Source organism: Bos taurus, chromosome 3, assembly GCF_002263795.3.
Source record: "Bos taurus isolate L1 Dominette 01449 registration number 42190680 breed Hereford chromosome 3, ARS-UCD2.0, whole genome shotgun sequence".
Classification (NCBI taxonomy): domain Eukaryota; kingdom Metazoa; phylum Chordata; class Mammalia; order Artiodactyla; family Bovidae; genus Bos; species Bos taurus.
Window position 1 is genome coordinate 15,389,165 of NC_037330.1, and position 25,346 is coordinate 15,414,510.

Here is a 25,346-nt window from a genome sequence, read left to right on the forward strand (position 1 = left end):
TATTTCCATTCTTCCCACAATCCACTCTCCAGTCAGCAAAGTGGTAAGGAATCATGTCATATTAAAGTTCTGCCTAAATGTAATGGCTTCCCATTGTATTTAGGATGATCTCCAAACTCCTTATGAAACTATGGTCAGGTACAACCTGGTCCACTCAAACTGCCATTGTGCAAGAGACCACCAGCCAGCTCTTCACCAACACGAAACTCTGCCCTATAGCTGTTGCTTTCACCTAATTCGAGAGTCTTAGTTCAATATTCATCTTCTCGTTGAGCACTTCGCATTCTATCATACTGCCCTGTTGTTTTGAATACTTAATTGCTATCTCAAATTATCTTGTTTGTGTCGTCCCATAGAATGCAAACTCCTATGAGCAGGGGGTTGCTCACTGCACTTGGTCTAACACTTACTAGGTCCTCAACAAACTCATTAAGTTACTAAAAGCATGAGGTCTTGTAAACAGCTTCGGGACCCTATGACTTTGGGGGTAGTAGTGGGGCCCTCAGGAGAGAGGGGGTAGGGAGGGGGCACTGCCCATAGATGGCGTCAGGCTGCAAGGCTTCTTGAATAATTCACCATCATAACAACCCAGCTTCAGGGAAAGAGGGTTAGGGCGCGGCCAGAACGACAAAATGAGATAGGAGGGAGTGGAGATTGGGGTTCCCAACGGGGCAATTTCTGGGCACTAAATGTTCCCTATCCCGAGACTCCCATAGGAGGAAACTCAAGAGAACAGCTCAGCTTCCAGTGACTCGGACTCACTGAAGGAAAGCAACCTCCCCCATCCATTAGGGTGTGCTGGCGAGTATATACGGAGGCGCATGCGCGCTTCTTGCTTCCCGCGCCCCCTTTCCAAATAGACCCCGAATACGCTTGCGCCATATTTGGGCTACGGCTGGTCAGCGGAAACAGTCCGTCCTCAGCACTACCAATAAGACGTGCGGAAAGTGCTTGCGTCCCGCCTCCTGAAGATTACGGGTCTCCCTTCCCGAGCGAGGCCCCGGTCCCGCCCAATCGGCCCTGCGCGCCTTGCGGCTGCGCGTGGTGAGGCGCACCCTGCCTCCGCTGAGCCCTGTTCTCCAGCCCCGCCTACCAGCTTTACAGGCTGCTCTGGGATTTCCTTTCGCCTCCGGTTGGGGCTGCTGTTTCGCTTCACCGACGGTAGGCGTAATGGATTTTGCACTGCTTAGATCTTAACTTTCCCTTCCCTGCATCTGCAGCTCACCTTTTTATCAGCACTGTTATCATTAGTTGTAGGGATGGTCGTGTTTTACTAATGATGAAGAGGGGGAAAATCTTCAAATCCTCTTCTACTCACTTGCATTTTTGAGGGCTGGAATGGGGAAGAGTTCTGTATAATTTATCCATTCTTCAATCATCCGACAAATGTTCAGTGAGCACAGCACTAGCGCAGCGTGCTGTGCTCCCTACTGGCGATACACATTGACCCCTGCTCTATTAGGCTTTGGCATGGACAGATCAACAGACAAAGGAGTTAGGCCACTGGGTGCTATTATTAAGTCATTTTTACAATTAACTGCAAGCAGCAAGAGCTACAAAGGAGATGCGAGATTTGTGAGCTTGTGTTACAGGAGTGGGTGTGTGTGTGACAAAGAGAATTTCTCAGACATAATGACAGGGGCTGAGATCTGAAAGAAAGATGAATAGGCATTAACTAGGCCTGGAGGTGAAGAGTGGTGCAAACTGAAGAAGAGTCTGTGAGGATTCTGAGGAGAAAGGATAGAGAACAAGGGGGCCAGTCCATGGCAGGCTGTAATTAGAGATTGGTCCCCGTGCCTTGGCACTTACCCCTTACAGTCTGATTTCTACACAGCAGCCAAAGTGATCTTTTAAAAATATAGACCTGATGGCAGCGCTTCCCTGCACCAAACTGTCCAGTGAATTTCCATCTTGGAATAAAATGCAGACTCCTCACAGTGGCCACGAAGGCCTTACAGAATCTGACCCCCAACCTTTTTCTCTAATTTCACTTCCTGCCACTCCCGCCCTCACTCCCTTTGTCCAGCACTCCCTACCCCTTTGTTTTGTTTAGTAGTGCTCATGGCCATCTGAAGTTCTGTGTTTGTTGTCTATCATCCCCGCTAGAACATACGCTCCACCGGGTCAGGGACTTTATCATCTTATTCATTACTGTATCTAGAACAGTGCCTGGCCCATAGTAGATGCCCAATTATTATTTGTCAAATATTCACATTGGGGAGCACATAGCAGGGGTGCCCTGCGCATTTCAGGGTGTCAGGAGAATGGTACTGATGGTAGAGACATTAAGGCTGAAGACTTACTGATGAAAAAGAGTATTTATTCTTTTTTTTTTTTTTAAGAGAGAAGAAAATATCCTAGCTCAGAGCAGAGGCAAGATGGAATGTGGCCTCTTAGGCAAAATGTGATTGGAGCATATAGTCCACACGGAGGGATGAGAAATGAAGCTGAAACAAAGATGCCAGGTCCTGTAAACCCTCTTAAAAAGCAGTATGGAGCCATTGAAGGATTTTAGGAGGGAGAATGGTAGCTTCAGTGTTTGTATTTGAGTTACACCATTGAATGCTTCTTGAAGAATGGATTGGAGGAGAAAAGTAGAGTGTAGGAGGTCAAATGAGAGGTGTTTCAGTAGTTAACAAGAGAAATGATAGGAAGAAGGATTTGAGGAGAGGACAGAATCAGGCACAAGCCCCAGGTTCTTCAAGGAAGAGGTTCTGTTCATCGGGATAGAGAACACAGGAGGAAGAGTGGGTTTGGCTGGAGGAGATGATGCCCTCGTGATGGTGCTGCTGAAGTGTCTGTGAGACTCCAGCAGGAAAGGTCTGGAGGGTAGAGTCATCACAGAGTCCATCTCAAGAGGAGGATTGGGATTGGAAGTGCATATTTTGGAACCAAAAGCAACCAGAAGATAATCAAAGCCATGGGTTGTCTCTGGAGAGAGCGTGATGTATGAGAAGAGAAGGTCTAGGACAAAACCCAAAGGAGCAGACAAAGGAGGCGAAGCCTGCAAAGGAGAAGGAACAGCCAAAGAAGGGAGAGGACCTCCAGAGCAGCAGAGTACGAAGTCATAAGAACAAAAGAGAATGCTTCTAGAACAGAGGGGCCGGTGTCAACTGAGGTAAAAGGTACAGTTAGATAAGTGCTGTGTGCTTAGTTGCTCAATTGTGTCTGACTCTGTACTGTAGCCCGCCAGGCTTCTCTGTCCATCAGGATTCTCCAGGCAAGAATCCTGGAGTGGGTTGCCATGCCCTCCTCCAGGAGATCTTCCCAACCCATAGATCGAAACCAGGTCTCCTGCATTGCAAGCGGATTCTTTACCATCTGAACCACCAGGGAATCCCTGGCTGGACATTATTCACTAGACTTAGCAACAGAGGGATCATCAGTGACCTTGGCAAGAGCAGTTTTGGGGAGCCAAGAGGAGCAGCTTCAGCCCATGCAACATAAGAAATGGAGAGAAGACTCACCAAGTGTAGCAACTCATCCCAGACGTTTGGCTGTGAGTAATATTACACACATTGTTGCATGAGGTTCTCATAACAACCCATGAGGCAAGAGGTTTGACGATGAGGAAACTGAAGCTCCAAGAAGTCAAGTAACTTCCCAGTATCTCAGTTCTAGTAAGGAATGAAGCAAGGGTTTTAATCCTGTATAATCACTAGGGTGTCCATGTCAAAAACACCCTTCCCCTTCCTTATTGCTTCCTCTTGAGGGAGACAATTGGTGGCAGCTTGAGGGAGCAGGGGTGGGAGTAAAGGCCTGGGACCGAAGACTCCTTCCGCTGTACCTGGAGGAAAAAAACAAAGGCTAGATAACCATAACAATAATAATTCCAGCATCCATATGGAGTTTTACAGTTCACAAGGACCACCTTCTCATACTTTTTTATCGGCAATGAGACTCATGACAGCCTTGCATGGGAGGCTCAGGACAGTGAGGAGTTGTTCAGCATTTGAATCATACTTCCTGTTGCCTCAACCAAATCCCCTCAATTAAGTCTCACTCTGGCTCTAATAGTCCTCTTCAGAGTTAGCTTCATTATTCTGGAAGTTCACCATTCTTTTGCTTCAGATCACACCAAAAACATTCCCTTAAACACTGACAAGCAGGGCCTTAAACAGCGAATGTGGTTAGTAACTTAACTCATTCATTCATTCAGTAAACCTGAGCCCCAATTCTGTGCTTGTCTCTTGAGGAAGAGTTTTAGGTTTCAGAGAAATAGGAACTGTGAAATTTGCCCTGTGGCCATTTAGAAACTCACAGAAGGGACTTCCCTGGTGAAACAGTGGATAGGAGTCTGCCTGCCAATACAGGGGACACAGGTTTGATCCCTGGTCTGGGAAGATGCCACATGCCATGGAGCAGCTGAAGTCCATGCGCCGCAACTATTGAAGCCTGCAAGCTCTAGGGTCTGCGAGCTGCAAGTACTGAGCCCGTGTGCTGCGACTACTGAAGCCCGCACATCTAGAGCCCATGCTCTGCAGCAAGAGAAGCCATCACAATAAGAAGCCCGTGCAACCGCAACAGAGTAGCCTCCACTCACCACAACTAGAGGAAGCCCATATGCAGCAAGGAAGACCCAGTGCAACCATAAATAAATAAATAGATAAATAATTGTTTAAAAAAGAAAGAAAAAGAAGCTTACCGAAGACTAAAAATATACTACTGAAATGTCAGGGAGACTGTAAGACATGATGACTAAGATCTGCTTGGGCTTCAGAGTAGGAAAGAGCTGCATTTAGGCTTGACTCTGCCACTTACTTAACCTCTCTGAGTCAGTTTTCCCCGTAACATGGGGCTGTCAGGCTAATGCATGTAGTAAGCACCCATGAAAGATTAGCTATTGGTATCTTGAGAAAAATTACAGGAAAGCATATGAGGTACAAATACTTTCATTTGCACTGGACTTTACAGGTATGCTATGGTTATTGTTTAAGAGTTGGTTAATTAGGGGCCTTGTTCACCGAAACTTGGTCTCACCATGTCGTTCTTTCTCTTACCTTCTGGCTGAATTATTCAGCCTCTTTTCTCCACTGAATTTCCTCACTGAGCTATCCTTATTCCATTACTCTTTATATCCTTAATTAAAGTTTAATTAAGCAGTTGTTTCCTGATCTTCGCCTATGCTGTCTCTCCTTTGAATACCCTGGATCAGCCGGGGCTGGACCCCGGCAGCTGTCCCAGGTCTCAGTTGCAGCATGTGGGACCTTCCGTCTTTGTTCGTCGAGCCATACAGGATCTTCAGCTGTGGCATGCAACCTGGCAGCTGTGGCTCATGGGATCTAGTTCCTCAACCAGGGATTGAATCCAGGCTCCCTGCACTGGGAGAGAGGAGTCTTAGCTCCTGGACCACCACGGAGCTCCCAATATTAACTTAATTTATAGAAATTATGCTTTTTATTGGAGTCAAAACTATGAACTCCTTATTGCCTGTGATTTTAAATCTTGTTGAAAGCTTCCTCACCCTAAGACCTACAATCTTTTCTTCTAAATGTATAGCTTTGTGTTTCACAATTAGGTCTTCAATGTGTGAGAAGCTCACATTTGTAAAAGTAGAGTAGAAGTGAGGACTCCTTGAGGGGTTGGTAACAGAGGCAGCAGAGAAGACAGGAGGCACAGATTAGGTAGCTTTGCTATCACTCACTCACCCTCTATAGGGAAGCTCTACTCACTTATCCCCTGCTTAGCAAAACCTGTATCTTAATTAATATGTTCAGAGGAGAAACTTTGATATTCTTAAAGCAAAAGACATGCTATAAAAATGAACCAATCATCAAATAAAGAAGAAGTTACACAAAACTAAACATATGATGCTATCAGTAAGAAATTCAATATGCATAGAAACCTAGAAACAATCTTCTGGAAAGTAGAATAAAAGGTATGTGAAGGAAATGGGAAAGAAAAGATAAAAGGATTAGAGAAACCCAGGAGGGCCAAAAAAAAAAAAAAGAGTTGGTTAATTAAACCAACTATTGCCATAATCACTTGGCAACATGTCAAATTATGTGTCAGATCATCAGTTGTACACATTAAACTTACACAATGTTACCTCTCAGTGGCAGTCGCGGTTTAGTCGCTAAGTCGTTTCAGACTCTCTTACCCCATAGACTGTAGCCCACCAGGCTCCTCTGTGCATGGGGTTCTCCAGGCAAGAATATTGGAGTGGGTTGCCATTTCCTTCTCCAGGGGATCTTCCTGACCCAGGAATTGAACCCAAGTCTTTTCCATTGCAGGGAGATTCTTTAATGACTGAGCTAGAGACATAAAAAATTTTATCTCTATAAAGCTGAAAAAAAAAGTTTGTTGATGAATCCGGAGATGAAGCTACAACCTAGTAATTAAGGGGCAGAAGGGTCTCACTGGAGGGAGAAATCATTTGGTGTCAGTAATCAGTAACAGTGGTGTTTCTTCAGATCAGAAACCAGAGCTGAAAGGACAGATTAAAGGTTGACTGGTAAGGTTTTATCCATTCAGTTATCTCTTGGTATTTTTTGAGTCCTCCTCTGCCATACCCGACATGAGAGTGTCTCTCTTTGACCATGGAAGTGACAGTGGGACCAGGAGGAGGCACCCTCTTTGGGGAGTTGACTTGAGACCTACAGAGTAAGGAGCCTGTGACATGCTCCAGCTCCAAGGCTGGAGTTTGCTGTCTGAGCCAAGGGTTGGCTGAAGTGAGATCAGAACTTCTGTGCTGGGTCAGCCAAACTATTTTTGTGCTTTAGCTTCTCACTTATATGTATTTCCCAGTTGCCCTCCCTTGGTGTTTAGCTAAGTCTTTTTAAAGTGCTGTGCAAAGGGAAACGAGGAACGCGTTTGTGGCCACCTAGTATGTACTCTTGCCTGGAAAATCCCATGGACGGAGGAGCCTGGTAGGCTGCAGTCCATGGGGTCGCGAAGAGTGGGACACGACTGAACGACTTCACTTTCACTTTTTACTTTCATGCATTGGAGAAGGAAATGGCAACCTACTCCAGCATTCTTGCCTGGAGAATCCCAGGGATGGGGGAGCCTGGTGGGCTGCCATCTCTGGGGTCGCACAGAGTTGGACACGACTGAAGCGACTTAGCAGCAGCAGCAGCACGTCCATAGTGACTACTGCAGCCTGGGCATTTGAGGTGACTCCCCTAGGGCAGTGGGTCTCAGTTGTCCCCTACAGGGCATTTTGGGAACATGTCTTTAGTGGAGACCATGATTAGGAGCAATTGGCTTTTCTAGTAGTCATGTACGAGTGTGAACGTTGGACCAAGACAGAGGCCGAAGAATTGATGCTTTCAAATTGTGTGCTAGAGAAGACTCTTGAGAGTCCCTTGGACTGCAAAGAGATCAAACCAGTCAATCCTAAGAGAAATCAGTCCTGAATATTCATTGTAAGGACTGATGCTGAAGCTGAAACTCCAGTACATTGGCCACCTCATGGGAAGAGTTGACTCATTGGAAAAGACTGATGCTGGGAGGGATTAGGGGCAGGAAGAGAAGGGGATGACAGAGGATGAGATGGTTGGATGGCGTCACCAACTCAATGGACATGAGTTTGAGCAAGCTCCAGGAGTTGGTGATGGACAGTGAAGCCTGGCATCCTGCAGTGCATGGAATCACAAAGAGTTGGACACAACTAAGCAACTGAAGAACAACAATTAGGAGCACTTTTGAGAATTTAGTGGAAGGAGGACAGGAGAGAGATCCAACCAGTCCATTGTAAAGGAGATAAGTCCTGGGTGTTCATTGAAAGGACTGATGCTAAAGCTGAAACTCCAGTACTTTGGCCACCTCATGTGAAGAGTTGACTCATTGGAAAAGACTGATGCTGGGAGGGATTGGGGGCAGGAGGAGAAGGAGACAGCAGAGAATGAGATAGCTGGATGGCATCACCGACTCAATGGACATGGGTTTGGGTGGACTCCGGGAGTTGGTGATGGACAGGGAGGCCTGGCGTGCTGTGATTCATGGGGTCGCAAAGAGTCGGACACGACTGAGCGACTGAACTGAACTGAACTGACTCAGCATATTAGAGCACTTCCAACTATGTAATATATTTAGTTGTAAAGAGTTTCAATGTGGTAGTAGTCCTACCAAAACCATGAACCAACTGCAAATATGTAATGAAATTTTTTTTACTGACTTCATTCAGGTTTAATTTATATACTATAAAAGTTTCTCCTTTTAAGTGTACAGTTCAATGATTTTGAGTAAATTTATAGAATTTTGCAATTTCGATTCCCACTCCAGCTGCAGGCAAGCACTAATCTGTTTTCTGTCTCTCTAGATTTGGCTGTTCTAGAATTCCATATAAATGGAATCATGAATGTGTGGTCTTTTTGTCTGGCTTCTTTGACTTACCATGATGTCTTTGAAGTACATTCATGTCATAGAATGCTTGGAGAAGTAAATGCAACCCACTCCAGTGTTCTTGCCTGGAGAATCCCGGGGACGGGGTAGCCTGGTGGGCTGCCGTCTCTGGGGTCGCAGAGAGTCGGACACGACTGAAGCGACTTAGCAGCAGCAGCAGCAGCATGTCATAGAATGTATTGGTATTTTGTTCCTTTTTATTGTTGAATACTATTCTATTTAATGAAATACCACAGTCTGTGTATTTGTTCACCAGCTGATAGACATTTGGTTTGTTTCCATAAATAACGCTGCTATAAATATTCATGTGCAACTCTTTGTGTGGATAAATGTTTTCTTTTCAGTAGCTACCTAGAAGTGGAATTGCTGGGTCAAATGGTAACTCTGTTTAACATTTTGAGAAACTGCCAAAATGTTTTCCAAAGTGGCTGCACCATTTTACATTCCCAAGTTCTAATTTCTCCACATCCTTGCCAACACCTGTCATTGTCTGTCTTTTTGATCATAGCCATCCTAATGTATGTGATGTGGTATTTCATAGTGGTTTTGATTTGCATTTCCTTAACGAAAAATGTTGTCAAGCATCTATTTGTGTTCTTGTTGGACATTTGTACATTATCTTTGGATAAATGTTTCTTCAAGTCCTTTGCCTGTTTTTTAATTGGGTTATCTTCTTATTTTTGAGTTATAAGAGTTCTCTGTATATTTTGGATACTAGGCCGTTATCAGAGATGTGATTTGAAAATATTTTATCCCATTCTGTGGGTTTTCTTTTCACTTTCTTAATGGCATCCTTTGAAACACAAACATTTTTCATTTTGATGAAGTCCAATTTATCTTTTTCTTCTATCATTTGTATTTGGGACTCATAAATAAGAAACCATTGTCTAATGAGACTTTGAACTTAAGCTATAATGAGATGAGAATTTGGGGGACCTTGAGAGGAAGTAAGAGTGTTTACCAGTGGGAGAGACATGCCTTATTGGGGAACAGAGGACGGACTATGGTAGATTGCCTCCTAAATGGCTCCCAAGTGATCCCCACCACCTGGTGTGCATGCCTTTATTTAGCCTCTCTGTCCAACACACATCTCTATGGAAGACCTGTGTAGGGACTTTGCTGGTAGTCCAGTGGTTAAGACTGCTCCTAATGCAGGGGCCACAGTATCGTTCCCTGGTCAGGGAACTAAGATCCCACACGCCACACATGCGTAACAAAAAAATAAATAAAGCAATTACCCTTCAGTTGGGCTTCCCTTGTGGCTCAGCTGGTAAAGAATCCACCTGCAATGCGGGAGACCTGGGTTTCATCCCTGGGTTGGGAAGATCCCCTGGAGAAGGGAAAGGCTACCCACTCCAGTATTCTGGCCTGGAGAATTCCATGGACTGTATAGTGCATGGGGTTGCAAACAGTTGGACACGATTGAGGGACTTTCACTTTATCCTTCAATTAAAAAAATAAATAAAATTAAAAATATATATATATTAATAAAAAGATGACTGTTATCCTATAGGATATTGTAAAAATGATAATGTGTGGCTCCTGAGGCTAGGACATTGTGGCTTCTGCCTTACTGTCTCTTAGACCGCTCACTGGGGAGGAATCTAGCTGCCATGATGGGAGGACATTCAAGCAGCCCTGTGGATTATTCCATGTGATGGGAAACTGAGGCCTTCTGCCAACAGCCAGCCCCAGTTTATCACTTATGGTAGGTGATGAACTATGTTAGGCTTCCCTGGTGACGCAGACAGTTTACTGCCTGCAATGTGGGAGACCTGGGTTCGATCCCTGGGTCGGGAAGATCCCCTGGAGAAGGGAATGGCAACTCACTCTAATATTCTTGCCTGGAGAATCCAATGGACAGAGGAGCCTGGTGGGCCATAGTCCATGGGATTACAAAGACTCCACATGACTGAGTGACTAACACTTTCACTTTCAGTTAACTTGGAAGCAGAGCCTAAGCGCAGTCAAGCCTACTGCAGATGACAGCAGCCCTGACCAATGTCTTGGCAATAATCTTTTTAGAAACTGCAAGTGTGAACCATCCAGATAAGCCACTCCTGCATTCCTTTCCCACAGAAAATGTGAGATAACAAATGTTTATTGTTGCCTAAAACAAAGAAAAAGAAACCACTGGCTAATCTTCCTTATTCCAGAAATGTTATAGTTTTAGCTCTTATATTTAAGTCTGTGATTCATTTTGCTTTGATTTTTTATTATGGAGTGGGGTAAGGGTCTAAGTTTATCTTTTTTGCACATGATATCCAGTCATCTCAGCACCATTTGCTGAAAAGAAATTCCTTACTGAATTGCTAAGGCTTAGAATCAAATAGTAAATTTGTTAAGACTTGTGGAATGCATTGAATCTTATTTATAAAGACTGATTTTAAGCATTTTTATTTATCATGTATTTTATATTTTCACAGCATAATAATTACATTTTGTAAAAATTACATGAAAATTACACACTGAAATTATTAATTCATGGGCTGTTTTTCCTTCTGTTAAATCCTAATTTATTCCATTTAGGTTAGTACATATCTGACTATTCTATAATGTCTTGTAGATAATCCTTCCTAAGCATTTATTTATTGAAAACATATTTTCCTATAAATAAAAGTCCCATTATCTTTCCTTTATATTCCAATTAAGGCAACAGTATTTAGTCTCTTAATTGTGTGTATAGGTAAGTCATAGTATCTATACCTTTATTTCAGGATAGTAGAGAGTATGTGAGGAAATACTTATTATGAAAAGGGGGTGCTCAGGCTATTGGGCGGAGATTTCCCGTGAAAGGGAAAGTGAAGCTCAGGAACAGAGGCAGACCAGCCCCTCCCCAGCTGAAAACCAGTCCATCTTGCTCAACCCTGGAGTCCTGGATTCTGTTTCATTATCGACCAGTTATCCCCTGACCAATGCCTTTGAAGAACACAGATCCAGAAATGGTGCCACGTAGCCAGCACTTTGGAAGCCAACTTGGGCTTCATTTTTAGCAGAGAAAACACACCGTGGAAAACGGGACAATTTTAAAACAATACGAAGCAACACTGCAGACCAGCACAGCAGCTTTTGAAAATAACCAGCAGCTAAGGTAGCATTTGGGACGCCAGGAGGCACTCACCTCCAGGTGTGATGTGTGTCACAGGACTCTGGATACGAATCTGTTATCAAACACAAGTCTGTGTGCTCAGTGCAGTGAGGCCAGATAAGACCAAAACATGTCGAGTTTGGAGCAAAGAGAGGTTTACTGCAGGGCCGTGCAAAGTTGCTTATGCCTTAAAAACCCCCAACTCCTGGAAAACTTTCAGCCAAGCCCTTTTACAGGGAAGGGTGGGGGGCGTGGTTAGTTGTTGCAAACTTCTTGGTGTCAGATCATTTTTCCTTAAGGTCAGGTCATGGTCAGGTCACCATGTTGCTGTAAACCTCCACCAGAGCGAATGTTATTCTCTGTTCTGACAAAGGCCAAAGTGCTAAGGCTTAATTTCCACTCTCCGAGGCCCAGGCTAAGAGGAGGAGTCCCTGGGCTGGCCAGTTACTCTGCCCCAGAGCGCTGGTCCAGCACCCAGTCTGTGTCCTTCCACCAGTGCCCAGGCCCTGCTGAAGAGGCAGATCTCAGCGGGTGGTGCACTCAGGGGCAGGTCCCCAGAGCCTGCCCAGCCATCATCACTGAGGGAGCCAGGCGCCCAGCACCCAGCCAGTCCTCAGGTTTTTCATTTAAACCGGAGCAAATTATTTGTGTAAGGTCAGTGGGAATACATGTGGTAGCAAATGCCCATCAGGTTAGTGCCCAGCTCACAGCAGTTGCCCTTCTCAGAACAGCTCCACCCGCAGAGGTAGACCTGAAGTCTTGATGGGCAGTGTCCTTGCAGCTTAACCCTGACCTCTGCCACCTCCTAGCAGGTAGACAGCTGATCTCAGCTATATCAGTTTTAGAAATGTGAACAGAGAGACTGAAGCTGGTTGAAGCTGTGCATGGCACTTAATGGCAGTGCCATGCACTCCAGTTGCTGAGGCCTCTGTGGATGGTGACCCATGAAGACTGACACTGCCATTAGACCCCAGATGGGGAATGGAGGAGAGGGCGCAGTTGCCTCGAAGCCTGGGCCTGGCCAGGGAACGGTGTGGCGAGGGCTCTAGAGCTTTGTGGGACACAGCCCTCAGCCTGTCCCCTGACCCCCCCAGCTCACTTGCTGGCCCCGAAGAGAAGGCCTCTCATCTTCTTCACCCACTCTCTGCCTTGAGGACCACTGCCCGGTTGAGTGTTGGCAGCCATAGGGTCCCATGTGTACCTGCTCCACCCCTTATTACGAATCCAGGTCCCACCACTGAGTAGTCAAGGGACTATGGGCAATTTCATGACCATTTAGAGTCTTAAGTTCCTCATCTCTAAAGTGGGGAAAAAATTAGTATCTGCCTTGTGAGAATGAAATGAGACAATGAACATAAAGCAGCGTAGAATAGGTACTCAATAAATATAATAACCAACTTTATTAAGATAAAATACAAAAGCCTCAAGGGCAAATCACCTTGATAGAAACGAAACAAAAGACTCAACAAAGTCTCTGCCTGCAAAGGGAAACAGGCAAGGCAGAGGGACTTTAGAGCCAGCAGAGCAGGTCAGGGCAAACAGTATGTGCTTAATAAAAATTGGTGGACCAAGTGAGCTCGAGGGAAGTAAGATGCTGGATATCACCTGCTCTCCTCCCCAGAACACGTCATGTACAGCATTTCCTTGAGAAACAGGAAGTCTGAATTTGACATAGTGATGGTGGTTCAATTAAATGGAACAATTTGGCACCTAGCCATCCTGGGCCAGGCCTTCTGCTTGAATGAGTAAGATCTCATTTGTGGAATTCCAAGCTCCTTATGTAAACTCAGCCCTACCTTGTTGTAGTATTTGGTGCCAGTCTTCATTAACATGGTGGTGAGCCCTTGCCTGTCGCGTGGGAGACCGAGTTCGATTCCTCAAGGGGAGGCCACACGCCCTTTTTGGGCTTCCCAGATGGCACTAGTCATAAAGAACCTGCCTGCCAATGCAGGAGACATAAGAGACGAGGGTTTGATCCCTGGGTCAGGAAGATCCTCTGAAGGAGGAAATGGCAACCCACTCTGGTATCTTTGCCTAGAAAATCCCATGTACAGAGGAGCCTGGCAGGTTACAAACTGTGGGGTCGCAAAGCCTGAAGTGACTTAACAGTATGCTGGGCGTTATCATACTGACACCTTACAACAATTCTGTGCGATGGGAGTTATCGCTTCCCTTTTATAGATGAGGAACAGAGGCTTAGAGTGATTAAGCAGTTTGTTGCTGTTCAGTCACTAAGTCATGTCTGACTCTTGGCCACCCCATGGACTGCAGCAGGCCAGGCCTCTCGTCCCTCACCATCTCCCAGAGTTCGCCCAAGTTCATGTCCATTGAATCGGAGATGCCATCCAACCATCTCATCCTCTGCTGTCCTCTTCTCCTTTTGCCTTCAGCCTTTACCAGCATGAGGGTCTTTTTCAGTGAGTTGACTGTTCACATCAGGTGGCCAAAATGTTGGAGCTTCAGCTTCAGCATCAGCCCTTCCAGTTTATTGATGATCAAACAGCCAGTAAATAGTGGAGCCACGATTCAAACCAAGCTCCTCTCACCGAGACCATAGCTCCTCTAGGGTTATGGGGACCTAGAAGAAATGGTCAATTTCTCCTGGAGTTTATTTGGAAACACTTCACTGAGATAATTAAAAAAAAAAAAAGACAAGTGGTTCCCGAGGGTCTACTGCGTACCAGGCACTGTGCTTATCTTACTGATTGTAGTAATGACCTTGTGAGGTGATGGCGTTTAACAGATGGGGAAGTTTAACTGGTGAGGAAATAGGCTCAGGGAGCTAGAGTCAGCCAGGTCTTAAATGTGTATGTCACTCCCACTAAATCTGTGATGTGGCCCACGAGGCAAAACAAGCTCCTTCTCACATCCACTGAGGATACAGCTTTGTACCACACTTTGCAGTTTCTGAACTGCTTTACACAACCTCTCTGTCCTGTGAGAAAGGAAAATCAATTCCTTCTCATCTGTATCTGCTGATGAAACAAGAGAGGCCCGGGGAGGCACCGGCCCCCTGCCCAGGGCCCATCCTCCCTGCACTTCTCTGGTTAATACTCCTTATCCCTCACCCCTTCTCCATGAAGCCCTGTTGGAAGGGTCTCTGTGCACAGCTGTTAGCAATTTTGTCCTTATCTGTAAGCATCTGTGTGTCCGACTCCTGCAATCTTTGCCCTAGGGCAAAGATTGCTTAATCATCGCTCAGGATTTTGGCCTCGGTATTTTTGTACCATGATCCTCTTTTATTAGTATTAACCATTATCAGCATAACTTTAAAATATTTTCCTTAAGAAGGCAGTGTGCCTGCTGTGGTTCCCATCCTTTGGGATTCGGGAACCTCTACCCAATCCTTCATTCAGATCTTTCATCTAGATTCTTCCTAAAGCTGTCATCCATACATGCCTTCTAGAATTTCATAGATGTATAAGCCCTCAGGAAGCCAGTCAGTCGCCCTTTACAAGTATGGTTGCAGTTGCCTCACTTCCTGGGTCATGTGACACTCCCGTGGTTTCACGTGACTCGTTCCATTATGCCGGAATTAACCCGCAGAGCTAATCTGGTGTCCCCTGCATCCCTGTTTTTATTTAGTTGATCTCTATCCCTCAGAAGTTTGGGAACCCCAACGTCTTCTTGCCTGGTGATGGAGCTTTCAAGTCCTTCCAGAGAGGTGAGTGGGGCAAGGCTTCTAATTGTTGCTGTCATGGACTTTCTGGAATTCTGGCTAACCGGGCTCTGAAGCAGGTCATCATGGCTTTTTGATGGAGGGAAGGTGGGATTGAAGGAGAAGTGGTTGGGAAGAGGGGTGCAGGAGGGTTCTGCTTGGGGTGGGCAGAGAGCAATTACTAGCAGAGATCTTGGAGGGAGGGCTGGACTCAGATGTCCGTGGGCTTTGTTTCATTCTGTTAAAGGTGGGAGACTATAGGCAGTTGAGCCCTGCCTAGGAGAGTAGATGAGAGGTGGAGAGGGGCTTGCCTTCTAGCCACTCCTCATTGTGTTCTCAGGAGTATCCTATGCCTCGGGGCAGAGTAGGAATCATGGCTGCCAGCCTCATGGGATTACTTCTACTTCATACAGTGTCGTGGGTATCAGGTAAGTGAGTCAGAGAGAAGGGAAGGAGCCCCAAGGCTCCCCTTCTGCCATATGGTCTTTGGCAGTCTCTGGCATACTGGTGGTGGACTTAAGTAGATGCTCAATAAATCCTTTTGCGTGACTGAGAGCAACAGTGGGGTGGGGGTACAGCAAGATAATTTTAAAAAATATTTACTTATTATTTATTTGTCTGAGTTGGGTCTTTGTTGTGGCATGTGGGATGTAATTTCCTGACCAGGGATCAAGCCCCTTCCCCTTGCATTGGGAGCTCAGACTCTTAGCCATTGGACTGCCAGGGAGGCCCAGGAATTTTTGAAACAAGTATTTTGTTTTTCTTTTCAACTAGTGCGTCCCTTCTCCCCGTCTTCACCCCTCAGCCCTTGCCTCTCTGTGTGCCCTCCCTGCCAGGTGCCCGCCCCTGCAGCCCTAAAAGCTTTGGCTACAGCTCGGTGGTGTGTGTCTGCAATGGTACATACTGTGATTCTCTGGACCCCTTGACCCTGCCTGACCCTGGCACCTTCAGCCGCTTTGAGAGCACTCGCAGCGGGCGCCGAATGGAGCTGAGTCTGGGGACCATCCAGGCCAATCGCACAGGCACAGGTAACCACCCCTTACCCAGGCTATGGTCCTTCTGGGGCCAAGTCATGCCAGCGATCAGCATGGAGTTTCTCCCCTGTGCACTGACGCCTTTTATTCCCTGTGGATGTCCCCAGGGTTGCTGTTGACCTTGCAGCCAGATCAGAAATTCCAGAAAGTGAAGGGATTTGGAGGGGCCATGACGGATGCTGCTGCCCTCAACATCCTTGCCCTGTCACCTGCTGCACGGAATTTGCTACTCAAATCATACTTCTCCGAAGAAGGCGAGGAGGAAAGGGACAGGATGACATAGTGCAGTTGGCTCTTTGACCTCTCCTTTCACCCTGACATCCACCCATCCCTGACATTTGGGTCTCTGTTAATGCCCGGTGGGGAAAAAAAATTGTCCTATCCATCCGCTGAGTGCCGGGGGCCTCCAGCTCAAATAGTCTGCCCTTCACCCTGCACCCAAGTTCCCTTTGGCCCTGACTCAGGAATTTCTGCAGGAATTGAATACAACATCATCCGGGTCCCCATGGCCAGCTGTGACTTCTCCATCCGCACCTATACCTATGACGACAGCCCTGATGACTTCCAGCTGCTCAACTTCAGCCTTCCAGAGGAAGATGTCAAGCTCAAGGTGGGCACTCTGGCTGCCTCAGGCCCCAGCAGCATTGATACCTGGTGGTTGAGGGGCCTCAGGCTAGAGCAGTTTGCAGAGAGACATAGAACTCAGGATGGGAGGGTAGAGGCTGAGGGCTAGGCCAGATACGCTGGTTGGGCCAGTCTGTCCATGTTCCAACTCTGGGTGTCTTTCCTCAATACCTTTGTTTCCAGATACCACTGATTCACCAAGCTCTGGAGTTGGCCAACCGCTCTGTCTCACTCTTCGCCAGTCCCTGGACATCACCCACTTGGCTCAAGACTAATGGGGCTGTGAATGGGAAGGGGACACTCAAGGGTCAAGCAGGGGATCTCTACCACAAGACCTGGGCCAGATACTTTGTCAAGTAAGGAAACAGCAGGGCCAACGGGTCTGGACCAGCCTCCCCTCTCACACGCCCTGGTCTGCGTCCCAACCCTTGACCTGTTCGGCTGCCAGATCTCAGCTCCTCTTTCTACCTTCTGGGCCTTTCAGGCTTAGGCCCCTCAGTTTTCCCCATTCAGTCCGACCTCCTAGTCTCCAGGGCCCTGGTCCCCTTTGTCGGCCATGATCCCTCACACCCTTGCCCTCGCCAGGTTCCTGGATGCCTACGCGGAGCACAAGTTACGGTTCTGGGCAGTGACAGCCGAGAACGAGCCTACTGCAGGGCTCCTTACCGGGTACCCCTTCCAATGCTTGGGTTTCACTCCTGAGCACCAGCGAGACTTCATCGCCCGTGACCTGGGTCCCATCCTCGCCAACAGCACACACCGCGACGTCCGACTGTTGATGCTGGATGACCAGCGCTTACTGTTGCCTCGCTGGGCCCAGGTGGTAAGGACCAGGACTCCCGTGGGTACCTTGTCTAGATGCTCAGTTGTGTCTGGCTCTTTTTTGACCCCATGGACTATAGCCCTCCAGGCTCCTCTGTCCATGGGATTTCCCATGTGAGTTGCCATTTCCTTCCCCAAGGGATCTTCCCAACCTAGGGATTGAACCTATATCTCCTTGGCAGGCAGATTCTTTATCACTGAGCCACCTGGGAAGCCCTTAGTACCCTAGTGACCCCAAATCCAGCATCCAGATGACTAGCTCCAAGAATCTCCCAGGTTGTCACTTTAAGCTCCTCTAAGTTGTGTTCATCCTGCGCCCACCTCTCAAGTTCTAGTGCCTCTTCCAGATCCCTTGTGTAGGACCCAGGCTCCATGGCTCTGTCTCCCCAGTATCCCTTCCCTTTCTCTGTACAGGTGCTGGCAGACCCAGAAGCAGCTAAGTATGTTCATGGCATTGCTGTACATTGGTACCTGGACTTCCTGGCTCCAGCAAACGCCACCCTGGGGGAGACGCACCGCCTGTTCCCCAACACCATGCTCTTTGCCTCAGAGGCCTGTGTGGGCTCCAAGTTCTGGGAGCAGAGTGTGCGGCTGGGCTCCTGGGATCGAGGGATGCGGTACAGCCACAGTATCATCACAGTGAGCCACCTCAGTCTCTCCTTCTGCACAGCAGACCACCTTGGACCCCTCGCTAGTCTCACCGGAGGCTGACGGGGGCTCTCCTCTCCAGCTTTTCCCCAGCTCGCTTACTCTTGGGGGCAAAGTTTGAGGATATCATGATGCCCTCTATTGCCTTCCCTTCAGAGATCTATGCACCCCATCACCTTGTTCTGAATGCTTGAGCCGTTGTATCTGCCTCAGATTTCTCAGTTTCTCTGGTGATGCCTCTGTCCTCAAAACCCCTCCCTCCTCAGATTTTTCGCTTTTGGCTATGCTGGGTCCTCATTGCCGCTCGGGCTTTCTCTCGCTGCGGCAAGTGAAGGCTCCTTTCTAGCCTTTGTGCACAGGCTTCTCACGGCAGTGGCTTTTCTTGTGGAGCGCAGGCTCTTGGCATGCCAGCTTCAGTAGTTGTGGTGCATGGGCTTAGTTGCCCCGCGGCATGTGGAATCTTCCTGGATCAGGGATCAAACCTGTGTCCCCTACATTGGCAGGAGGATACCTAACCACTGAACTACCAGGGAAGTCCCCTCCTTAGATATTAAGGATATAAAACACACCCCTCCCAGGGCTGAGGCCCCACAGCCCATCTCCCTCATGTGACACTTAACTGTATTCACTGGGAGCCCAACGTGGAACCTTTGTCTCTGCCCTGTTCCTACCCTAGAACCTCCTCTACCATGTGGTCGGCTGGACCGACTGGAACCTCGCCCTAAATCCTGAAGGGGGACCCAACTGGGTGCGCAATTTTGTTGATAGCCCCATCATTGTGGATATCGCCAAGGACACATTTTACAAGCAGCCTATGTTTTACCACCTTGGCCACTTCAGGTGAGTGGAAGGTGGGCACTCCGACTCCATGCCAGGCCTAGCATCTCCTGCACTAGGCTTGTATCACCCACTATGAGGGAGCAGGAAGGTGTGGAGAGTGGGAAACTTGGGAGGCTCGCATCTGTCCCTTTTGCACCATGTAGGTAGGAAGTGACTAGATGGCATTTGAGACAGACAGTTCCTCAATGCCTGATGCTGAGGCTAGGAGGCAGGAGGGCAGGGCATACCTAACTGCATGGCTGGAGGCCTGGAGAGTTAGGGCAGGTCTTAGGAATGGTTCTGGGGGCCGGTGTGCGGGGGGCAGGGTGGTGTAGATGGTAGGGAAGGTGACTTCTCAAGTGATAGACTGATGAAAGCTACCCTCAGGGCTGGGGTCCCTAACAATGCCTGTTCCCACTTCAGCAAGTTCATTCCTGAGGGCTCGCAGAGAGTGGGGCTGGTTGCCAGTAAGAAGAGCGACTTGGACACGGTGGCACTGTTACGTCCTGACGGCTCTGCGGTTGCGGTCGTGCTGAACCGGTGAGAGCAACGGGGCCTGGGAACTGGGATGAAGAGGAGACGGTGGGCTTGGCGGGATCACACACTCCGCTTCTCCTCCCTACCTCCCCCAGCTCCTCTAAGGACGTGCCTCTCACCATCAAGGATCCCGCCGTGGGCTTCATGGAAACTGTCTCACCTGGCTACTCCATTCACACCTACCTGTGGCGTCGCCAGTGATGGAGCTGATACCCACGCTTGCGCCTGGGCTCAGCATGGACATTAAAGGGACACGGTCAGCCCACAAGCCGTCTGTGGCTACAGAGGGTACAGCAGGACCAGGGGGAGCTTAAGTGACGTAAGCCCAGAGGCAGTGGTTTGGGTGACTCATTCTCCCCTCTAGTTGGTGCCAGGGGCTGGAGGGCCCTAGGGACAGGATCGGGACGCCCCAGTGGCCCTCCACCCCCGTGCTTGTGTGAGCGTGTGCTATGCGCTGGTTGCCTGTGGAAACTGGGCCCCGGCCCAGGGTGAGCTCACTGTCTGTACAAACACAGGGGTAGGGGGTGGGGTGGATGGAGAGAGAGGTTAAGGAGAGGAAGAGACGAGGAAGGCCGGACCCAAAACTGGGAACTGTTTGTCTTTCTTGGAGATGCAGAACCAGGCCTGTGCAGATGTCAGCACCAAGGCACAGGCAGTGAACGAAGCCGAGCACCAGAGGGTAGACTCGAGCACCAGAGGGCCCCCCGTACCAGCTAGGAGAAATGGCAGCTCTTAAAAGACACAATGTCTGATCTCAGTCCATGTGAGCAGTTTTATTTCTGGGGAGGGTGGCACCCCATTTCCACCATACCAACAATGGGGAAACACAGGAGCCTCTGGAATGCATGACAGTAGAAAAATCAGTCCTGAGAGCATGAGGATAAATCATTCCTCTTCATCCTCCTCAGCCATGCCCAGGGCCTGGGTGCCTGGGGCCCGGGCAGATGGTGCCCGCTGGATGGAGACAATGCCGCTGAGCAAGGCATAGCCGGCCATGGCTGCCAGCCCCGCCAGCACAGTTAGGATCTGGTTCCGGCGCCGGTATGGCTCCTCCTCAGTCTCTGGGTTTGCTGGTGTCTGGCGTGGAGGTGGTGCCTTAGCTGAGGGGAGAGGAACGGAGATGGGTGGGAGGCTGGTTCCTGGATCCCTGCCCACTCTCCCCAGGACCAGCACCCCCCACCTCCCCACCCATCCGCCCCTTACCTCCTTCCCAGGGGAAGTACAGGCTGAGGATGTGGGCGCAATAGGCACAGAGATTGTGCAGCCCCCGCAGGTGGGCCTGCAGCTTCCCACTGGGCAGCTTTGCCTGTTGCAACAGGGCCAGGTAGCTGAAGACGAAGGCATCCAAGGAGGCGGGACTGCAGCAGAGAAAAGAGTGGGATGGAGAAGGGGAGAGATGGGGTCAGAGAAGAGTTGGCCCTGGGAAGATAGGCTCTGGGCAGCGGGGGACCACCGGGGGAGAAGAGGACACACAGCCCTGGTCCTGGGGTGGGGAAAGTGCCCCAGGTGGCGCCAGCCTGGCCTTGAATGGGACTCTATCCCAGGGCTGCATAAAGGGCACATTGAGTGCCCCACAGCTCAGCAGGCCCGTCCCAGGCCTAGCGGCCCTCCACCCTCCTGTACCACTGAGGCGGCTCCAGCCCCACACACAGCCCTGCCTTCACCAGACCCAGTGTCTGTGCCGAGCGCCTCCTGTGCAGAGCTTGAGCCCCAACCCTAGCCCCTGTGGCTACATTTGAACCTGTATCTTCTTCCAAGCCACCTATGACTCCCCTGGAGTGAGACTCACGCATCTCCAAAGAAGAATTTCTGAGAGCCCAGGCGCTGAGAGAGAAGAGTCAGGCATTCTTGGGCCTCCTGGTATAGCTATGAAGGGGACACAAGGTCGGCTCGCGGCTGCGGGTTGGGTACCGCCTCCCCTCCCACGCACTTGGCCCCTCCGCCGTCATCCTGGGGGCTCCTGTTGTACAACACCCTCCTGTCCCAGAGGTACCTCCTTCTCCAGCTCCTCCTCATCCTCAGGCCTGTGCTCCCCACACAGCAGCTGCAGCCGTTCCATGTACTGCCGCTGCATGCGGCCAGGCAGGAAGAAGTTGAGGGGAAAGGGCATTGCCTCTGCATACCACTTCCGGGTCACTTCCACATAGTTCTTGGCGTCTATCCAAAAAGTATGTATCTGCATTGGGTATGTAGGAAGGAAGAGGCTGGTCTGAGCCACTGCACCTGCCTGACCCAGGGTGGGATTCTGGTTCCCATGCTGGGTGTGTGTGTGTGTCTGTGTAGGCCTGGGCACTCACCAGCACTGGGAGCAGCTTCTCCTCCAGCAAGGACATGAAGGCCAAGGTGTCTGCTCCTTGGCGGGCTGACAGGTCGTAATCCGCATTGTACTTCTGTGGAGGAAACGTCCACGGTGAGGTGGATGCTGGGGGACTGCGGGAACGCTTCCTCAAGGAGGGAGGCCTCCTGTCCAGCACCACCCACCCTGACCTCTGAGCACAGCAGAGGTAGAGTAAGGAGCTTTTCTTGCGGAGGCCCCCTCGCCTGGGCCCAGTCAGTAGCCTGTTGCTGTTGGCGGAAAGCCTGGACCTTGGAGCCTGCTGGCCGTCAAGGTCCCGCGCCCACTGGGGGGAGGAAGGAAGGCCCAGCCACAAACCCAGGAGCAGCTCCCAGAGTTTCCACGGAAAGCTGGCGGGATGCCTGCTGACGGCAACTTTCTAACAGTAACTTCCCCAATCCAGACACCACAAAACTAGCAGCGCAGAGCTCAGATGCAAGCTGGGCCTCAATCAATGCCTCGGGAACTAGGGGACGCCATCCTCATGCTCCTGGGACCCAGTGAACCCATGTCGAGGGCTCTCTGGCTAGTTCTCTCAATGCTCAACTCTTGGCCGTTTCTTGTTTCATTCCATGGTCCAGGCGCCACCACCACACACGCATTCCAACCATACCCCCAGGTCTCAGCCTGCCACACCTTCCTAGGCTCCAGTGTCTGCTCCTCAGCACCCTCCTCCACATCCTGAGTAAACTGTGTCCCCAAGTAACCTCTTGAGTGTGATCGTTAAACCTCTCTGAGCCTCATTATCCTCCATGGAATAGGGGTAATAATCTTTCTCTCAATATGGCTGTGGTAGGAGAAAACTCGTTAGAAACAGGGAAAGCTGTGCTCATACAAAAACAGTGGCCCAGTCCCACCAGGAGTTTTGGCTTTTACCTGGATCCCTTCTCTCCATTCCTCTCAAGCCTCCATTAATTCCCCAGTTCCTCCACCTTTGGGAAAGTAGAAATTAATAAGAGGGGTCTACTTCTGACAGTATGCTCCCTTTTGGAAGCAGACCATGAAAGCTGGAAGAGCCCTGAGAAAGTGTCCTGGCTAAGCTCCTGGTCTTACAAATCAGCTTACAGCTCTGAGAAATTAAGCAGTTTGCCCAAGGCGGTCACATAGCCAGGGACAGTGAAAAGCACAGCCTGGGCCTCTCTAGTCCCCTTGTGATGCTCTTTCAACTTTCCCGTCGTGGCGCTTGGTCTTGCCCACCCTGAGCCCCGTATTATAAAGCCTGACCCGGTCCCTGAAAAGACAGTAATGGCCCTTAGAGCTCGCTCTCTGATCCCATCTTCCACCCCAGCCCCCCACTGGTCTCATCTTTGAGGGCTGCATCTGTTATTTCCTACTCTCCTTTCCCTTGCATGTGTCAACAGCCTGTTCATCTCTCCCTCCCTGCCCAGCAGGCAGAAGGCATTGCAGCTCCAGATGTCTCGACAGTGGCCTAGTTGAATCTCTAGCCTACTGCATCACAGCAACATGTCTGTGTCTCCTCCACGAGACTACATGTCCCTTGAAGCCCTGGGTCACCTGCGTCTGGTTTGCCATACACTTGGTACTCAATAAATGTGTGTGGCACTGAATTGATTGAACCTCTCTCGCTGGCAGTCACCCTACCCAAACCACCTACCTCTTTTCGAAGGTGGGTGATGATCCTGTGTGGTACTGAGATGACCTCTCCATGACTGGTCCGAAGGGCAGGCAGAGTTCCTGACATTGAGAAAGAAGTTCCAGCAGACCCTTAGCCACCTATCCACACATAGCCACAACACACCCTTGTCTGTCTCCTGCACTTCCCCTTGTACACGCCCTTCCTCACCCCCCAGGAACACTGGGTACCTGAAGGACTCCGCCAGGGGTTGGTGATCTTGTGCACCTTGAGTGGGGCACCAGTAAATCTGGCATAGGTCTGCAGGGAAGGAAGCAGAAGGCAGAGAGGCCAAGGACATGGCCCACACAGGGGAATCAAGACAAGAAATAACATTTATTGAATACCCTCTGTGCTATGCTCTACACTGAGGGATTGCTTCACACAAAAAAGGTAGACGTTATTGTTCCCATTTTACAACGGACAAACACAGGCCTTAGAGACCTTATGGACATGTCCCTGATTACAAATCAGCCAGGAAAACCCTTCCCTCTTATATCCTCTCCTTCCATCTACCTGGTGAACATCTAGCCTCACTTGGAAGCACTGGCCATTCCTTCTTGGGCAGTCTGTTTGGTCTGTTCCCACTTTAGCATCTGAACATTTTATTACACTTGTTTGCTGACGTTTCTAACTTTATGTAAACACTTCCAAGGGAGGGACCAAATGCTATTCATCTTTGCATGCCCATGTTTGGTATCTGGAAGAGGCCTAATACAATGAAATGAGTAGAGTGAAAGAGTGAGTGAATGAGTTAACTAGTTTGACTCCAAAGCTCTTTCTACAGAGCCTTAGCTGTGGGTGGGCCTTTTGGTTCAATAAACAATAACCTCCGTAAATGCCGTTGAGTGAGGAGGAGGAAGGGGAGACTGAGGAGCAGGTAGTAATGCCGAGCCGGAGAACCTTGAGATCATCCAGCCTTTGTAAAGCTCCGGATGAAGAAACGGCGCCCAGAGGAAGAGACCGCCCCAAGGTCACATAGCCAGTAAATGGATGTTTAAGAACTAAAATTCATCTTCTGAACCCCCGACCAGGCCTCTTTCCATTGCTAAACAAAACCTAGGCTACCAAGGCACCGAACAGAGTTCATACCGGCCAGGCACGCTCTTGGATTGCCTCAGTTTACCCCACTGTGCCCGTACTGAGGCGCCCTGGCAAAATTCGGATGACCGGCTAGTCCGGCCCCCTCCCCAGTCCTCCAGGGCGCAGCAGAGAGCGCCGGCGCCACCCCTCACCAGCACGGCCAGGCTGTCCAGGTCCACTGACGGCAGCCCCCAGCCCCCTGACCAGCAGAACAGCTCCATGGGCGCCGCCATCTTGCCTGCCCTCTGTCCCGGAAGCACCTCCCCCTGCGCTTCAGCCCTCCTCTGTGTGGATCCGCCCCCCTCCCTTTCGGCAGATCGCGCTCGAGACCCAGGGGAGGCTGTCAGGAGGGCGCGGCTTGTCCAGGCCCGAGAGGCGGCCTGAAAACGGCGTGGGGCGGAGCCGAGGGCTTCTGGGCAGGGCGGCCGCCGCCTGATCCAGAGGTGCCTCCCGAAGGGGGGATGGATCCTCAGCCCTGCGCGCCTTGGAGAATCAGGGAGCCCCGATGGAGGGGAGCCCTGAACACCCGAGGACGCGGTGGGAGCAAGAGAAGGGGATTTTGTGCTCCATGACGGGTTCTGGGGGCCCTCACAAATCTGCAAGACGTCTGGGCTGCTCTGGGGCCCCTCAGGGCTCGGCCCCGAGCGGGGGCTGCGGGGGGGTCCCCCGAGCCGCATGTTTTCCACAGCGCGTTATGTTTGGAACCAGCCCCGCGCCTC

At 49.7% G+C, this 25,346-nt stretch overlaps 2 protein-coding genes across 6 annotated transcripts; one reads left to right on the plus strand and one right to left on the minus strand.

The window, feature by feature from the left end:
- Window positions 1-1,012: 1,012 nt before the first annotated feature.
- GBA1 (glucosylceramidase beta 1) lies at window positions 1,013-23,479 on the plus strand. 5 transcript variants are annotated; one of them, XM_059884748.1, is made up of 13 exons: window positions 1,014-1,161; window positions 9,931-10,054; window positions 15,020-15,098; window positions 15,433-15,520; window positions 15,929-16,120; window positions 16,234-16,380; window positions 16,603-16,736; window positions 16,934-17,106; window positions 17,336-17,573; window positions 17,987-18,211; window positions 18,897-19,060; window positions 19,463-19,579; window positions 19,672-20,333. In XM_059884748.1, exons 3-13 carry the CDS (start codon window positions 15,072-15,074, stop codon window positions 19,775-19,777), a joined length of 1,611 nt encoding a protein of 536 aa, XP_059740731.1. In that variant the 5' UTR covers window positions 1,014-1,161; window positions 9,931-10,054; window positions 15,020-15,071; the 3' UTR covers window positions 19,778-20,333.
- On the minus strand, window positions 20,335-24,874 carry MTX1 (metaxin 1). The gene is given in 8 exon segments (NM_001040608.2): window positions 20,335-20,676; window positions 20,780-20,934; window positions 21,366-21,442; window positions 21,570-21,752; window positions 21,874-21,966; window positions 23,527-23,606; window positions 23,736-23,805; window positions 24,780-24,874. Coding segments are annotated over 8 exon segments (954 nt in total). The 5' UTR covers window positions 24,861-24,874; the 3' UTR covers window positions 20,335-20,461.
- Between the last annotated feature and the right edge of the window lie 472 nt (window positions 24,875-25,346).